The sequence below is a fragment of the Pseudonaja textilis genome, chromosome 3, assembly GCF_049901715.1.
Source record: "Pseudonaja textilis isolate UNSWEBS1 chromosome 3, rPseTex1.2, whole genome shotgun sequence".
Lineage (NCBI taxonomy): Eukaryota > Metazoa > Chordata > Lepidosauria > Squamata > Elapidae > Pseudonaja > Pseudonaja textilis.
This window is the reverse complement of record NC_141992.1, coordinates 27914217-27933328: the sequence shown is the minus strand read 5'-3', so window position 1 is coordinate 27933328 and position 19112 is coordinate 27914217. Positions and strand designations below refer to the sequence as shown.

The following is a 19112-nucleotide window of genomic DNA, read 5'->3' as shown; positions in this document are numbered from 1 at the left end:
CTCCAGTGATGGAGTTTTTGAAGGCAAGTATTCAATTATGTTCATTACCCAATTCTGTCACTTTGCCTGTCTGTATCACCATTTACATCTGATTCTGCTAGACAAAATTGGATCTAGATGGTAAAACTAGAATTAACAGGTGGACAATACAAATCTCTCCATCTGTAGCTAACTGCTTTTTAATAATAGGAGAGACTACTGTAGAAGGGAAAAGGTTTCCTTTATCAAGGAATATAAATAGAGGTTGCATGACATGAGACAAAAATACTATAGCTGGGAAAGCCTGCACTGAGCTATGGACTGAACTAGAGAGATATTTCCCCAAGATTTGAACAACTCCCATTTTGTAAATACATTTAATAAAGTATATCCTTCAGACAGTTACAAGCATCATTATTTAGTCCATGAATTAGCAAACTAGAGTTTCTTATATATTTTAACAGAAATTGAAACACATAAATTATTGACTCCATTTAATCCATTACAGTTGGTGCCTTTGGAAACCAGATTTAGAACATAAAAGCAATAGTTCTTAATTCCATGTGGTGTTTTTGTTATTGTATCCTTTGGACAGAATTATTTTAATTTTCTATAGTATTTTTTTTTAATCCACTCTATATGCTGTTGTGAATAGTTAAATTATGTAGCATTGAACTGTTAAGTTTTAATATTGTAGACCATTCAATGAATAGTATACATTAATATTTCAGGCCAATATCCATGGCTATGAGTCTGTTCCACCATGAAAATAAGCCTTAGTTCCATGGGACCCCCGGTTATAAATTTCTCTACCTTAAAGGCTCTTAACATTTATGTTATTTTCTGCTTTAAAGAGTGAAATTAAAGACTAAATGATGAACTTCACATCATATTTCAGCAGGAATGGAGTAGCTGGATTGGAAAGAATTTTTTTTTAACTATTATCAGTCAACCAAGCCAAGGTGATCCAGGTTGTTGCCATTCTTCCCCATTCTAGAGGATATTCAATTGCCCATTTTTCATTTAGGGAAAAGAAAAATGACACTAGAAAGACTAACTACAGATGCTTCATAGGCCAATCAGGTAATGAACTAGTTGCTGTATTGCCAAGAATACCAACTGATTCTATTTCAATATTAAACGAGCAAGTCAGGTTCCTTAGATTGTGAATGAAGGTAAATATACATGTCTCAGGATTACAGGATCCAATCTGTGTCCATCACCGGGACCAGAGGTTTATTCTTCAAAGCTTTCAGACTTGTGCTGGAGCCCATCCTCAGGGCATTTATCTCTCTCAAAAAAGAAGACGTTCCCTGAGGATAGGCTTCAGCACGAGTCCAAAAACTTGGAAGAATAAACCTTCTGGTTCCAGTGACTGTCTCAGATTGGATCCTGACTTCATTGTACTCTAGACTACATACACTTGCTCCCTTTAACTTATGATGTAAATAAGAATCCAAATCAGATTGCTCATCGTGTCAAAATGTATGCCGTAATTCAACAGTCTGACAAATGCGGGTTTTTCTTTTGTCCTGTTCTTTTCCATTATATCCATATCCAGAAATGATAAATTTTCCTGTCTCATTATTGATGCAGTTTGTGAATTTTCACAGATTTAAATAGGTTTTTCTGAGCAGTAGTCATAAAAAGTCAGAAAAGCTACTCAGGATATTTATGAAAAGCAATTTCCTCACTGCCAAACTGTTTTAATAACAACTCTGGAATCGGTGGCATTTGAACTCATTTATTTTGACTTACATTTTCCAACAGTGATAGGTCAGAAATATATATATATATATATATATATATATATATATATATATATATATATATATATATATATATATATATATATATATATATTGTTTGGATGACATATTTTTATGTTATGTTGTGTTTGAAGGGAAAATAACCAATCTGAGTGGTAGACAGTGCTGGTTATTAATAGTGATATCTGCAAAAGCAACTGTATAATATAAAAATAGTTCTAGTTGGATAAATTTGAAATTGGAAAACAGAAGATTGTGAATATGCGGGGTTTTTTGGAGGAAGGAAATATTATCTGAGGTAAAATAAAAAAAACCTGTAAACTCTCACTCTCAGGTAGAGAAACCTGCACATATCCGAACAAGAGAAATCATAAGACTGTGAATTTTAATCAGTGCTTAAATTTACCTAAATTAGAATGTACAACCAATAAAGAATTAAATAAATATTAAAGCAAATATTCATGAAACAGCACAGCAGTGAGACAGAAAAGCTATTTGGGTTATAAAACTTCCAGAACATTCCTATGTTTAGTCATATGGCATGAGAGTGGAGAGAGAAATATTCCAACAATATATTTCAAAAGTTATTTTTAAAAAAACCAAAACCATAAAATGGCCAAAAAAAATGGGGAAAAATGGTCATTCATCCAGTATATGCCAATTACAAGCATTTAGCTGCCTTCTATAGAACACTAAACAAAAAAAGGTACAGATAACTTACAATCATTTGTGAAGGACCATTTAAAGTTAGAAGAGCACTAAAAAAAGTGACTTATAAGTGGCCCTTGTACTTATAACTATTGTTAGCATGGTCACATAATCAAAATCTGTGCATTTTGGCATCTATATTTATGATGGGTGGTGTCTCAGGGTCATGTGATCACTAATTGAGGCCATCCCAGCCTGCTTGTGATATGGAAAATCAATCCGAAAGCCAGAGTTGCTTAACAATCATAGGATTCACTTAACTGCAGTGATTTGCTTAAAGTGGCAAAAAGTCATAAAATCAGGTGCAACTCACTGAAAAACTTCCTTGTTTAGTAACAATCTCAATTTTGGTCATAAGTCAAGGATACCTGCAACTGTAGGCAACATTTGTATTTTTAACACCAGCAAGTTATGTTGAAAACTAGTAAATATAATGGGACCTATAGATTCTACCAACAGAAGCAAAACCTGGAGGAATGACATCTGGAATCTTTCAGCGAATTGAGCAGCCAGTGTATATCCTTTAAAAAGGCTATAGAGTTAACTGAAAGAACATATACTTCACATATTTCACAATCCATTTTAGGCAATACTTTTATTAAGCCAATTTAAAAATAATTAAATATACAAGCTATCAAAATCCCTAGAAGAGGCCATAGCTGGGAGGAAAAGAGAAGATATGGTGGGGATGGTTAGAATTGTATCCAGATATGGGATATCTGAACAAATTAACAGGTTTGGAAAGACCGATCTATCTTGATTTGCAGGGCTTCACCATAGACAAAAGCAGGCTCCTTTTCAAGCCCAATCTGAGCATGCCAGGGACTGAACCTTGAAATCTTTTGTATGTGAAACTCACCTGCATCCCATTCCTATCAACCTGGAAGATTTATTATGGGAATGATTTCTAAGAACTCTGCATAGTGAAAGAGCTGTTAAAATCACTACTTTTCTTTTTGATAACTTTATAAGCCTCCAATACTTTGTTGAACCCAGTCTGAATAGATTTACAGAACTGAAATGTTTGTAGATATAAATGATTGTGTGAATATGCAAATAAGGTCATCCATACCACAATTTCATTTATTTCCTTAAGCATTCAGAGTGCTCCAATCACATATGACTCTGAATGCACCACAGTGGTGGGATTCAAATAATTTAATTTCTCTGTCCTAATGATTTCTTCCAACAACCAGTTCACTAAACTGCTCAGAAAGTTAACAACTGGTTCTCCTGAAGTGGTGCAAACTGGCTGAATCCCACCACTGGATGTACAGTACAATACAGTTGAAAAATTAAAACAGTAAATGATGCCAAACCAAAATAATAATCTTCACTTCCATTATATCTAGGGAAAATCATGGCAATACTTATTACAAAGGAGGAACATAGGACGATATTGTACCAATCCTCAAGGGCTTACTGAAATAGCCAGACTTTTCTTCTTTCATTTAACTTGTTATTTTATAACTGCATGAAATAGGATAAGTACTATCTTCACATTTTATCCATGAAAGCTAATGCACAAAAACTTGTTAAAAACTTGCATATAAAAATGGGAAAAATCAGATTATTGCATTATCTTGATATGCTGATATGTCTTTCTAAGTCATCTTTTGATACAGTGGGACCTTGAAACTATTGTGATTATCATTCAGAATTAAACCTGTTATTATGAACCAGCTATACATGTCCTTTTAACATTTATTTCTTTGCAATAGGATCTTCCAATAGAGTTTCCATTCCCTCCACAATAATTTTGAAAAAAAAAAAACTACTAGTTTGTATGCACTGACAACTAACCCCCCTCCCATAATGTGAACTCTTAACAGCATCTAGCAAGGTTATTGAACACAACACTGGGGAATATATTACAGATATATTCCATACACTGGGGGTATATTTGGTTTAATTATTCTTTAATTCAATTCTATGCATTTCTGAAAATAGGTACAATGTTGTCTAGCTGTAGAAAAAATAAACCCAACCTGGGTTAGGTACAGTTTTATCATTGTAATTGCTATAGACACTTCAAATGCACAGACTGTTGCTGCTAAAATTTTCAGCCCTCTTCCCTGCCTCGATGCTACTAAAGCTGTTCTAATTTTGCCCTTTTGTTCTGTCCGAAGTCAGTCAGACAGCTTCAGGGATTGATCACTTCCTTAATTGCAGTAATTTTACCTTAAATACAGGCAGCTGAGAGTTCATCATCAAGTTGCAAATTTCGCTGTTGAGTAAGAGACCTCCCCCAAGCAAAATAATTATGGATAATAACAAGTGTATCATAATAAATGCAACACACAACAAATGTGCTCTAAGGACATGAAGTAGAGTCACAAGGGCTATTAAGGAAGCCCCATGCTTTTCTCTCTGCTTTTTGGTTAAAAAAAGAAGACAGAAAACAATGTAATATTCTTAATTGTCTCTTGTAAACTGGAATCTAACTCATCAACCAGCTCTGTTGGTTTGTTATAAATAATACCCAATTTTACTCGTGTCCAAAGGGTAGCTTACCAGTGTCATCAGCATAGATGAGAAGTGCCACCTCAATTTACATCTGTATATAAAAGGCTATAATGAAGGCAGCAGGGGATACACACTTAAAGTTAATTATAGTATTTGCATAGGCCTGCACCTGAAAGGAATCCATTTTCCACCATTCTCCCTTCATCTTTCTCATTTATTTTGACCCTTGTTGCCTATTTCCCTTCTTCCCAGAAACCAACTTCAGAATAAAAAATGGAATATACCATGCACAGACATACACACACTATAAATACTCCCTTTAAGCACTGCATGCAATTCCAAAACTATTTCAAATCCACAGGGAATTATTCAGAAACAACAGCAACCAACAGAGGTGATTAAATCATTATAATCTGAAGTTTCAGGGTAAAAAAAAATAGAATTGCTCTCAAACTAGATCATAGATGCAATGTTGAGTCCATGGTGCTTTCTGAGTTTGGTCATTTTTTTGCAAAGTTGTAATGTTCTCAGTTTCTTAGTGTACAACAGAGAACTTAAATAAGCAACTGGATAGCTTATATTCCTGATAATATACGTTCTCCATTAAACAGATACCATAAATAGTGTAGATAGAAATACAGAATAACAGATGAGAGAATTGGAAGGGACCTTGGAGGTCTTCTAGTCCAACCCCTGCTCAAGCAGGAGACAGCATTCCATTCTGGACAAATGGCTGTCCAATCTCTTCTTAAAAACTTCCATGGTGGAGCATCCACATCTTCTGGAGGCAAATCATTCCACTGATAAATTGTTCTGACAGGAAATTTTTCCTTAATTCTAGGTTAGCTCTCTCTCTCTCTCTCTAAACTTTCCGTCACTTGTCTTGCCCTCAGCTGCTTTGGAGAATAGTTGATCCCATTCTCTGTGACAGCCCCTCAAAAATTGAAAGACTGCTATAGTGTCACAACTAGTCCTTCTCTTCATTAAACTAGACATTCCTAGTTCCCAGACCATTCATTGCATAGTTTAGCCTCTAGACCCCTAATCATCTTTGTTGCTCTTCTTCATACTCTTTCTGGAGTCTCAACTTTTTAATCTCAATATTCAATTTTACTTATATTCCAGACCTCCTTCCTGCTCTGTTTACCACTATTTTCTCTAATTATTATTAAAATAAGGTGAGGACAAAAATCACAGAATTTTGTAACGTCCCCTTCCTCCAATGGTCACACTAATCAGCAACTAATTTGTGAAGATATTTCTTAAAGATTTTAATGCTTGATAATGTTTTGTTTTGGAAAAGTACTATGAAGAGTTCTTGTTTTTGAACTTTGGAGCTACTTTGGAAAGAAATCATCACTATTTTATTTTTTTCTGGGTGAGAAGAAACATAGTTCCAATTTTCCTTTGGAAAAATACAGATAATTTTAGCTTAAATTGAAGGGAGACTTAAAGTATTTGCTCTTTTTCAGACATAATATGAAAGAAGAAAGATATATTTATAAATGAATCATTGCCTATCTCTCCTACAAGGTGTCTTGCAATCAGAGGATAAGCCAGCTGGTCAAAAGAAATAGATTAAACCCACTTTTGTTTACTCCAAGAATTACAAATAAAGTGTGAAAGATTTTCTTAATATAGATGTACCTGATCAGGCTTGGTTCCCATAAGTAACCTTACTGGATCTTAAAGAGATAGTAAGAAATGAAAAGGTGAGGTTAACAATTGTTTAAAATGCTCAAATCACATAGATTAACAGTAAAAAAAAAAGGGTAGAGTCTAGAATCCAATCAAGTATTCTATCTGGTTGTGTGCTTAATTTTAATTGCTTTTCTGTTTATCTTTTTATGTTCTGTAAGCTGCCCAGTCACCTGTCAGAGAGATGGATGGTATATAAATTTAACAAATAAAATAAATAAAATTGCTGCTTTTCTCTTATCACTACACTTCAAATTATCCCATCCAGTCTAAATCAAAGAAGCAGAGATGTCATGGTCGTTGCTACTACACTGCCAAAATTTTGAAAAAGCACCAACCCCAAAATAAACCATGTTATGGCTGAACAAAACGGGATCCCCAAAATGAGGCCCTGAACGCAGCTCAATGTTTGCTTCAAGGCAAAATAGCATGTTTTGTTCAAACATTTTGTTTTGAGTTCCAAAGACTCAGTACAATGGTTTTGAAGCATTTTGGATAGCCCTATACCTAATTAGTCACAGGAAACTACTTCAAAGAGGAAGAGACTCTGGGAAACTAACCAGTTGTCTTGTTTTCAATATCTGGCAAAGATGAAAAATAGCAACTCCAGAGTTCTTTGTATCCAAAAGTTAAAGCAAGGTTTTGGAAAGCTAATCATGTCAAACTAACTTTATGGTAAAAAAAAAAAATCTACATCATAGCAGTAACTCATTATGCTTTTGTAGTAATGTGCTGTTTTATTCATGTGTTTCAGCCAAGCATGTTGCATAGACAAAACAATTGTAAACTCACCAGAACCAGGAGATAGGCAGCAAATAAAATTTATAAATAAATAAATAAATTTACAGCTTATTTTTTTACAATGAAGGAGATCAAGAAATAAATAAAATGCAGCAAGAAACAGGACGAAAAATATTTTGGAAATATGTCTAGTTATTTATTGTATAACTTTTAAACACAGCATTAAAATATTAATAAAAAACATTATTAAAACATGCACTGCTTATGCTTCACTGCTTTTACTACTGTCAACAGAGACATCAAACATACCAAAATGTTCTTAAAAAATCAAGTTACCGACAGAATTAAGGATGTTGAATTTCCCTTACAGATTACAGGTGTGTCCTCTATAACACTCATTACATCATTATTATTGTCAGGAATCGATTTCAGCAATATTTGTTTTCAAAAGTATGGCCTCATTGTTATAGCACTGAGATTTTTATAAATATCAAAGTAAACACCTTTTATCCACCACTATTCACTTTTGATATCTCATGCAGAGTTTCTCATGATGGATTAAAACCTTTTTTTCCACTTGACTACCTTCATGCTGTACATGCTGTATCATTTGTTGTATTGATATGAATCCATTTCATCTGATGTATCCAAAATAATCTGTATCTATATTCAAGGGACTTAGTTGACAATTAGCCTGACTTTGATATGCTTAAGCTTACCTGATCTGTCCAATGTACACTATCAAAATGTTCTTGGGAAAGGGGAGGAATTATCACTACCTAGAACAGGGCTGTCAAACTCTTGGCCCATGGACTGGATGCGTCATGGGCTGCCACGCCTGATTTAGCAAAGGCGAAAAAAGTCCCGATATATAATATTATGCCACCATGAGGTGAGTTTGACATCCCTGATCTAGAAGGAGGAAACTGCAGTGATAAATGGAAGTAATCATAACAACTTAATTCCTTCCATGTATATTTTGGATCTCAATTCCCAAGTCAGTCTATGGCAGGGCTGTCAAACTCGCGGCGTCATGACTTTTTCCCCTTTCACTAAACCTGGCGGGGGCGGGGCCAGCATGTGACACATCCGGCCTCCAGGCTGCAAGTTTGACACCCCAGGTTTATGGAAAGCTGAGGTTCAACACATCTAGGAGGAGGAAACTGCAATGATAAATGGAAGTAATCATAACAACTTAATTCCTTCCATGTATATTTGGGATTTCAATTCCGTCAGTCAATGGGAAGCTGACGCCCAACACATCTAAAGGTACCATGTTTCAGCATGTTTAAACATTGAGAAGGTGGAGAAGTTACATAAAATTGCCACGCACAGAAGTGTGTGGAAATGATCATGAGCATCATTTCCACACACTTCTGCAATTCTATCATCCAACAAAATTCCAAGGCTTGGTGAACAGGCTACAAGTCAATGCATTAAAAAGAAATCTTCAAAATGAATTTTCCAAAAGTTACAAAATAAAAATAATTTTGTTACTAATACATGGGTTTGCTTTGGAATGTGGTGTGAAAAAGTTGGTATCAGATGAACATTTATGTACAATTGTAGTATCATGGCTTTCTTGAGAACAACCTGGAGAAATGCAACAGGTTTTTCCTAAAAATATCCATAAGTGATTTTAAAAAAGTATATCAAAGAAGCAGAAAGGCATCAATATAATATATGGCTCAGATACTTATGGGACTGCCTTGGAAAAAAGACAGTGTAAGAAATTTCTAATTCGGGGTCTTTGCAGAAGAAAATATATATTACAAACAGACAGAAATATGAAATCCAATTTGAATATGAGAAAAATTTATATAAACAATAATACTGAGATGGTTTATTCTAACCTAGTAGAGAGATGTTCTTATAACATACTCTTTAAAAAAATAAAATGTCATTGTAAAACTGAACTTATACAAACACGTCTATGTATAACTGCAACACTCAAAGTCATTATAGAAGACATTTTTTCTTGCAGTTATTACTTGTGCATAGTATGATTACCCTGTCCACGGACAGAAGCATTCTTAACGTAGAACTCCCACAATAATTATCAATTTTCCTCCTATATTCTAGACAGCTGGTTATCAATTAAATTCTCCAGAAATAAAACAGGAACATTTTAAAAAAATTACATGGTTGTACAAGAAACCTTAATTCAAATATTCAATTTCACTTTATAAAAGTCAACACTGATAACCAGCTGTTGCATATTGAGATATGCTCCCATGTGAACAAACCTTAAAATCAGATTATCTGCATCAGTTTTTCCAAATGCTTTCCATCCTTCTTTTTTCCTACCAGCTTTCCTTTGATAGAAGCCATCTTATCATACAACACTTGTCAACTTCTATTGGCTATCATCTTAAATGACCATTCAAAGGGAATTGCTAATATTCCAATTTTGGAGCTACTGCTCCATTTAAACTGTTATCTTCATGAACATATGGTGCTTGGTTCCAACGTTCCACCTTTGTTTAAAAAACTTAATACAAATTCTTGGTTCCATTGGGTAATTTTTTTTTTACGAAGCAGTCTCTCTCCCTAAGGTGTTCTTGGAAAAGACGGTGTTTGCCTTATAATCCATTCTGCATGAGGGTTCACATGGTACAGGTCTAAAAGATATGTATCTGGATCCAGGCAATGTTCATCTGTTAGAAGGAGAAAACAGTTTGCTTAGTTTAAAAAAAAAAAGAGCTATAAATCCTTCAGTACAGTTTATTTTATGCTTAGATAAATGATTTCATAAAGTTTTCATGAAACATTATTCCCGGGCTACAAGTAAAGATTAGGAAGGTGGAAGATCCTATGAAGAAAATGGTTCTAGTTGTAAAGAGATGAATTAGGCTCATGATAGAACCAAAGAGTCTGCTGAGCATTATGCTATAAATGGACTTGTAGTAGCTGGAAACAGGCATTTGTTAAGAATGTCTCTGGGAAGCATTTTGATTCACACCTGGAAGCTATCTCCTCTTTTTCACTCTTTCAAAATCAGATGTGAAACAACTTTTTACCAAATACTATCTTAGTTGAATCCTTCATATTTCACACATAATGCTATATCAGAATTATGCTTTTGTCAGGTTGTAGGAACCAGGCTCACATTTGATTAAAGGATTTTCTCTGAATGCCCAACCTGAACAATTTTCAGCAACTTCCATGCTGCTTTGTTACTGTGTACTGGTAAAGATGTCAATTCTTAGTTGCTGCCATTTATTCCTTCAGCAGTATTTATTCTCCATTGCCAAAACTTATCCCTTGAAACTAGTAGCCCATACTCCCCTTGAACAAGAATTATGTAAGCATACATACTTATGTTGCCGCCAACTTCATAGAGTAGAAAGTTCATCGAATCCACTGAACCATTACTGCAAAACAAAGAAAAACACAACAATATATTTCAATGTTCAGCAAACAAACTATTTTTATTAATCTAGATCTAAGGTCAGAGAAATCTGTTTTTCAAAAGGTTAAAAAAGTTTAAAAACTATTTAAAATATGTCTTTTTTAAAAAAAATCCCAGTTAAAACTTTCTCTTAAACAACAATAATTTTATAATAAAATATAGTTTTCCAGTTAGAGAGACTGATAATAAACCTATATGTGATTAAAATTAATCCAAGGTACATGTGAATGTAGAAAGTGTATTTATGCTGAGAATATCATGGACAGTTTCCCTCCCTTTCCCACTGCCGACCTCCAAAAGGAAGAAATGGATCACTGAACAAATGAACTCCGAGTTCTCTCTTGAGGCACAAGTGATGAGACTCAAATTATCATACATTGGACACATTAGTCCAAACCCTCTGGAGAAGTTCTGAATGCTGAGGAAAGCGGAAGGAAAGAGGAGAGGACAGATAGTAGCAAGACACATTAACTCAATTACAGCAGCAATGGATACACCATTGGAAGACAGGAAGGGCCAAGTTGGGGACAGAACATCATGGAGAAGGTTTATGTGGTCACCAGATCACCTACTTGATGGCACTTAATCAATCACATGTGAATAGCATGTAACTGATCTTGAAAAAGCCACACAATTGCCACACGTATAGAATAGCAGCAAAAAAGACTAGGGTTATAAATTCTAGAGAGTCTTTATATTTTATCTTTGCATAAGATTCTACAGCTCGAGACATAGTATCAATTTAATTAACTTCTATAATTTGACCATGGTAGGTGGAGATTATGAACGTTGTGTACAACACATGTGTAGGGCACACGCCAGTGAAAACTGCTCAAGAGAACAATAGTCTAGTGAAGACATTCCCTTTCTTCTCTTAACTTCTAGCAAAAGGCAACCTTCTCAAGAAAATTAAAAGGCTAAAAAAAATCAATATCTATTGACAACATTTCAACTTAGCTCAACAGCCAGTTCAAGAGATACTTGAACGTGTTAAAGGCAAACTGCACTGCTCCTGGTGGAAAAGGCTTGACATTAATAGAGCATTAAGTGCTAATGTCTTAAATCTATTGTGGCACATCCTTCCTTTTTCCACTGTATAGGCATATATTTTATTTACTGAAGAAGACAAGGAAACTACTTCCTATGCATAGGGAACCTCTTGCAAACAAATTATATCAAGAGATTTTCCAAGTCAGCCACATATTTGGGTCATGATTGCTAAACTGTAACTAATAATAATTATAATTATTGCTATATTTTTAGCTGGCTTTTGATTAGCATAATTTGAAGACTAAGATCTCTATAACACAGCACCAGAATAGAACTGACTGCATTACCCAGGTTGGGGTTTGGCCCAAAAGGTTTTATAAGAATCCCAGCCAATATCAAGATTACAACTATAAAGAAACTATAAAGCATAAGGACCAGCTAACAAACAGGGTTTCTAGATACTGGACATTGATGCTTTAAGAGCAACATTCACGTGACAAAATACTTCTTTCCATCAGTTGCCTGGTTTCTTTTTTTAAAATTATATTGCACTGAATGGGGAAGAGACAAGAAAGAAATCAGAGTTGGCAGCAAAATGAAACAATACATCCCTTTCCTAAGAGGTCTGTAGGGGGCGTGCATAAGCGCACCAATGTGCCTACAGTCCCTGTCCTATTGTTTCTTTTTATTTTTCTTATATGTATCCATTTCATGTATTCATAACTATATTTACACTTATACCTATTATCTTGTAAGTGATTGACAAATCAAATAAATCAAATAAATAAATAAATCTTTCTGATTCTAGCAGAAAATGCCTCTTCAGAAAGCTGGCTTTATTAGCAATCTTCATTAGCTAATAATGTGAAATTTCTTTAAATCTAGGTACCATGCTGACCTAGGCCCCTCTCATAAAGGGAAACAGGGTAGGTCTACATGAATAAGGACCAGGGCTGAAGCCTAGACTTGAAAATCCAACTTGCCCCCCTCTTCCACAACCATAAGACAGCAATAGCAAACCACTTTGGTATTTACTCCCAAGAAAATCACATGGTTATGGATTTGTGGATAATTACATGGATAAATCTTCAAACTTAAGCATTCAACAATAGATCCAATTTTCTCCATTCATCTTACTCTGACACAGCTTCCCAATTAAAACATGCAGCATTTTAATATTAGCACATGCCATATTAAATGCAAAGTGCAAATGCAAAGATATCTTTAGCAAAGATGTTGCTTATATTTATTTTGCTCTCTTTTAGTTTTGAGGGGAAATGGCTGATATTAACTACTTGAAGTAGGCCCAAGTAAAAAAAAAAAGACACAGCAGCAATTTTAAGAATGCTACTTTAGTGTTGGAGGCAGGTTTGGGCTTCAAAAATTTTAGCAAGGGGTTCTCTGCCCGGTTACTGGGTAAGCATGGCATGGTGGGTCAGCCTCCTGCACTACAGCGGGGGCAGGGAGAGCTTTTGCCCTCCCCGGCTCTGGAGGTTTTCTTCGAGCCTCCGGGAGGGCGAAAACAGCCTCCCCAGCTCCGGAGGCTTTCTGGAAGCTGGAAACAGGCCCGTTTCCGGCCTTCCTGAACTTCTAAGAGGCCTGTTTTTCACCCTCCCCGAGCACCCTGCAGTTACCTGCATCTAAAACGGGCTGCATGGGGACTCCTGGGAGGGGCAGAGTGTGTGGGGGCCAGCCAGGATTAGAATTTGGGGGCCCTCCAAACTGTGCAGAATCTTAGCTAGGGGTTCTCCCGAACCCCTGCAAACCCCCAGCAGCCCACCCCCAGTTGTAGAGCACATAAAAGAATATTTAAAGCCTATCCCAAACTTTCCTTACCGTTTTAAGGAAAACAAAATAAGGTAGCTTATTCACACTTTCTACTTTCCCAGGACTAAGCAAACATTTCACCTCTTCTACCTCCTTCAGGAACAGACCCGGATTCCTCCAGATTGACTATATTTGTATGGGAGGGTAATTTCAAAAGCAGAACAGTGTTTTTTAAAGAGTGGCAATCTAATGCAACATGTGCGTATTTGTTAGAATCTCTTCCTTCAAGGTAGAATCAGGCTGGTTGCCATGGATACTGAATACCAGTATCTTCTTCCATCTCTGCTGTGCCTCATAATCAAGAGATGGTTTCGTTATACCAGATATTAATCTGCAGAACAACACTTGCCTTACTTTGGATTCTTTTAACTTTAGGGATTTTTTTGTCAATTATAAGGCGAAGAGGGATTTCTTTTAGTTACCAATCCCTAGGTAGGAGTGTTCTAATTTTCATGGTAGTAAAGTACAGGACTACATTATTCATAAAGAAGTTTTTATCTTGTAATTAATTATTTTTAAGTATTGTAATGTACAGATACACTTAGTAGCTTAATATACATTCCCCAGAAAACACCTTCAAATTTGGAAAGTCTTAAAACTTTCCATTAGGCTTAGGGCACTGCCCAGAGTCATGAAAAATCAATCGATCAAGCACTCACTGAAACTCTTTGCATACTATGATTGAGCTGACTTCTCTAGCTACTGAAAAAACACAGACACAAGATCTGTTTCCTTTAAATGGTGTTTAACTCACAGTCTTCAAATTCCTCCTGCTTAACATACAGATAAAACCAAGCCATAGCTATGCTCTGCTTGGCTTAGGGTAAGGAAGAAAATGGGAAATTATTACCATTTGATTATGTTGACTGTGCTGACAATACTCCAGCCATTCTGACCAAGGTTCTTCTGGAACTGTCTCAGAACATCAGCTACTTTTGTTCCATGAGTTAAATGAACTTCCAGTGAGTCTTTTAAGAACAAGGAAGCCTGGATTTTGACTATTTTGCAAGGCTGAAAGAAAGGGACAGCAATAAGAGAGATATGAATAACGAATTAAATTAAAAATATTGGACCAAGATAAAAACATGGCTAGAGGAAATTACTCATTGTAGGTTGGAGTGAAGCTGGAATTATTTCTCCTGGGAATCATTAAAGAAAAATATTCCCCTAAAATTAGGTATTTGATTACACATATACTAAAGGTGGCATGAATTGCATTGGCGCAGGTTGGAGGATGTCCACCATACCATCTAACAGCATTATAATTCACAAAATTTTAGAATGTGCAGAGATGGGTAGGCTCACGTTGAAATTAAAGGATAAGGATTATTTATTTTGGAACATTTGGTACCAATGGTTAGACAGTAAAGTACAATAAAGAAAGGTTACAAAAGGAATTTAAAAAGAAGAAAAAAGGGAAATAAAATTGGAATACTAGCAAAAAGACAGGACAAGGGAGAAGTTATAGAAATTGAGGAGCTGCTAGGGAAAAAAAAGCAAGATTCAGATAGACATCCAGATTAGGATTTATAATTACCTAGATATACTGTAGAAATATATGGAAATATACAATAATGAATGATAAAATGTGTTCCCTTCCTCTTCCCATACTTACAGAATATTAAACTACAGCCCATAGTCTACAAATACCCTTGATGTTTTAGATATATAGACATATATTAAGTGTCAATATGATGTTCTTTTCTCTCTTTTTTGTTTTTTTCTTCTCTTTTAATTTGAATTAGTGACTTATAAAGATGATATAGCTTTGTTTATTAACATTAATTAAGAACTGTGAATTAATATAGTTAACATGGAAAACTGTGAAATTCTAAGTGTACATATGGTACTTAGTGTACTGTCAAGAAAATGATATTGAAAGATGTCGATATAATTTCTATTACAGAAACTTTTGTAAATCTTTTTAACATTTTGTTTTTTTGTAAACTTTTTAATATCTTGAACTATAATAAAGTACTTTTTTAAAATTAAAAAAGAAAGAATTAAATTAAAAATAAATCCAAATGCCTGTAACAAATATGGAGGTATACTGAGTTAATCAGGGTGTGGAGTTACTCTTACCTCCAAATATTTGTTGTGTGTAAATCTCCAGGCAATAAGAAGCAAGGAGTAAGAATGCCATAAAGAAATGATTAAAACCACTTCATTCACATTTAAGAGTGGTATGAGTACCTAGAACTGATAAAACATGACCGCCCCCTTGTGTTTACATGAGGGAGAGACTTACTTTTCTTGAAGGCATTTGTCACAAAAAAACACAGCCCAATTTCTTTTTAATCACACAAGAATCACGTGAAAGGAACTACTTTGCAGGATTTTGATGTTCTTTTGCACATCAAAACTCAATGTACTACCCAAATCCATTGAAAAGTCATTTAGATGACAAGTTAGGCATGATTGTAACATCTAGGGGAAGCAATACTGTGAGCCATCATTTCATTTGTGTACATGCCTGGAATGGACTATTAAATCAGCCTCTACATGCTCCTTGACTTACAATCACAGCTGAGATTAGAATTTCCATTGTCAATCATCGCGGTCATAAGTTGAGTCACCATGTGATCAGACCTGAGTTTATGGCCATTTTACTGTGGTTGTAAATCAAGTCACATGATAACCAGTGGAATTTTTTTTACCGGAAACCAGCAACAAACATTGCAAATTGACATCACTTAACAGCAGGACAGTGCAACTAGTCATAAATGTGAACTGATTGCCTAGCATTTAATTTGCAATCATGTGGATTGGTTGGAATTCAAATTTAGGACATTAACTGACTTTTTCAGAGGCTATAATTAATTCAAACTGTTATTAAGCAAATGGTCATAAACTGAAAACTACATTAGAACAGATGCACTTCATTTCTACTCTTTCCAGCTCCCACTCTGTTCTTCAAATCATCCATGCTTACAATTGGATGCTAATCCCCACACATATCAACATGAGCAGATTCTCCCTGTCATTTTTATTTACCAAAATTATTAGGGAGGATAGATAGCTTTCAGTCCCATATTTATGATGTTCTAGTAATACAAAATGGCTGAACAGAGAAGATCTCACTCACTTCAACGTTGTTCTTTTCTGTCTTTTCCTTGTCTGCATGAATCTTTCTTAACAGATTCTTGATCTTCCTGTCGTAGAACTGATACTTCCAGCTGCTGTTCTCATTCAGTTTTCTTATTTGAGTTACCAAGAAAGAAGGAACCTAAAGCAAAGGTGTGCAAACTTTCAGTGACACAGTTCACTCATATCAGAAAACTTCAATTAATCATTCTTAATTATCTCCCAAAAATGGGAGAATCAAACAACAATTGTGGTGGTGGTGTTTTTTGATACGTTTAATTATATTCACCACACCCTTACATGTCCAATTATTTTATCAGCAATTTTTTTTCTGAAATTTCCTGGTTGCTTGAAAAAGGTAGTTTTGATCAAAGTTATCTATGTATGAAAAACGACTTTGAATCTAAATAATGGAATTTGTAAATACTGTCAGCCTGAACTAGAAAGTGAAAGGAGGTTGTTTTAAATGCTAAAAAGATCTTTTTAACCAACACTTCTCTCTTTGCATAAATTTTGCTAATAATAATTTAAGAAAGACTTAAAAGTTTCCCCTAACTTACAGTCCACAGCAAAGCTTGATAATGGATCATCATTCGAACAATATCTGCTGCTCCTTCTGCCAGCTGCTTCTCTTTTCCTTCTGGGATCTTGCTTGGCAAACTCTTGTGCATGAAGAGGTTTGGAGCAATCACAGTGGAAACATTCCAGAGACTCATCTTGTTTTTTCTTTCTTTGGTAACTACCAGCCTAAGGAATTCCAGCAGTGCCTGAGACAGGAGAAGAGAGAAACATCTGATTCCAGAGAGACTGAATATTAAGGACTGCTTACTGATGACACCTATCTGCTGCCCAAATCTGCAAATTGAGCCGAGTTGTTCAGTGTTATGATCCTTTTAAAAAGGTATGACAGAACTACTTTGCACATCAAAAATACTTCAATGTTTGAACACAGCAGTCTTTAACTTATATGAGTTAGCAGAAAGTCCTAATAGTTCTGCATTACTGATACCTTCAAAATAGGGGTGTCAAACTCAATTTTACTGAAGAGTGCATCATGGTTGTGTTTGACCTGGGGTGGTGGTGGAGGCGTGGCATGGCCAGGTTGACGTCACTTGTGTTGGGGACGCCTGTGGTAGCCCAAGCACTCTGCCAGTGAAAATGGGCTCCCAAGCTCCGTTTTCAGCTGCAATGGCCTCCTGCAACCTTCTGCCAGAGATAACGGAGCTCCGGAGGGCTGCCCACAGCCCTCCCGAGCTCCATTTTTGTTTGAAGAGGCACTGCAGGCTAGTCCTGTGGACCAGACCTAAGCATCCTGCAGACCAAATCCAGCCCCCAGGCCTTCATTTTGACAGTCTGGCTTAGAATTTCAAAGCATGTGCTATTTCCTGACAGGCAGATATACTACCAAAACACTGTTTTGAAGCTATCCAGTAATTTTATTTTGTTGTTAATAAGCCCATTTTTTGAAATAAATTTTCCTAGAGGCTAGGTTTTTTTTCTCTGCAACACCACAAACTGCTGTTTACTTTTTATTTTTAATTTTTTTAAAAAAATCTACATTTGATGGGGTATGGAGTCTAGCAGATACCAACAAGTCCTAATCATCCTGGCAAAATGATGTCCGCTTTGTCATAAAGAATAGGAAATGATGAAACAAATACAATTAAACAAACAGCAACAACTATATGCAAATTTGTGGAATTTTTAAAGCAATTATGAACAATTTTGCTGAACCCATCAAGGCCCATCAAGTCAATCACTATGCAAGGAGAGGAATCCTGGAAGTGGCATCCCCACATTTTCTGAAATACTACTCATTGCCCTTTGTTTTTTAAAAAAGAACCCCTTCCATTTAATGCTATTATAGGAATATCAGCAATAAAGTGGCTGGCTGGGGAATTCTGGAAATTGAAGTCCACACATCTTCAAGCTGCCAAGGCTGAAAAAGCCAGACTAGTCTAAATTCCAGGGAATTCCTGATCAGCCTATTCAAGTAGTTTCCAAATATTTAGCACAGGCCTAACATTGCAAACTTAAGAGTCTAATAGCTGGATAAAATTGGGAATCTGAGACCTTATGCCAAAAAAATATGTACTACAATGTATTATTACCAAGCTATAGCTTTTATTCAGTGATTTATTGCCACTGGAAATTATTCAAGTCATAGCTCCCTGGGTAGTATTTGCCTGATTACCTTCAGAGTGTTTCGATTAGGTTCTGGTAAAATCAGTATCAGCAGATTGAGAGCCTGTAGCCTATGTTTCAAATCCGGGATATCTGTAGTGGAGAGAACAATTGCATTTCTTTTGAGAATTAAACCTCTAAGATCCTGACTCTGAATAGCCCGTTGCTCCATTTCATACATCGGTATGCAAAGCATTCAACATAAGGTAGGGTCATGACCCTAAGTGATGGGAAACTGCTACAATCATAGGAAC

At 35.6% G+C, this 19112-nt stretch overlaps 1 protein-coding gene and 1 long non-coding RNA gene across 4 annotated transcripts in view; one reads left to right on the top strand and one right to left on the bottom strand.

Annotated features, from left to right (window-relative positions):
* The window catches only part of LOC148126053 (uncharacterized), a 57095-nt gene extending 39589 nt beyond the window's left edge, over positions 1–17506 (top strand). Inside the window, exon 3 of the long non-coding RNA XR_015742725.1 lies at positions 17421–17506. This is a non-coding gene — a long non-coding RNA (uncharacterized LOC148126053). The remainder of the gene's footprint in view (positions 1–17420) is intronic.
* Positions 7531–19112, bottom strand: part of ARHGAP40 (Rho GTPase activating protein 40) — a 76886-nt gene continuing 65304 nt past the window's right edge. For all 3 annotated transcript variants that reach the window (XM_026697603.2, XM_026697601.2, XM_087929086.1), the window contains exons 10-15: positions 18869–18951; positions 17235–17441; positions 16676–16816; positions 14441–14601; positions 10680–10735; positions 7531–10018 (exon numbers count right to left, since the gene is read on the bottom strand). In XM_026697603.2, the coding sequence (XP_026553388.1) occupies positions 9912–10018; positions 10680–10735; positions 14441–14601; positions 16676–16816; positions 17235–17441; positions 18869–18951 (755 nt within the window). In that variant the 3' untranslated portion in view covers positions 7531–9911. The remainder of the gene's footprint in view (positions 10019–10679; positions 10736–14440; positions 14602–16675; positions 16817–17234; positions 17442–18868; positions 18952–19112) is intronic.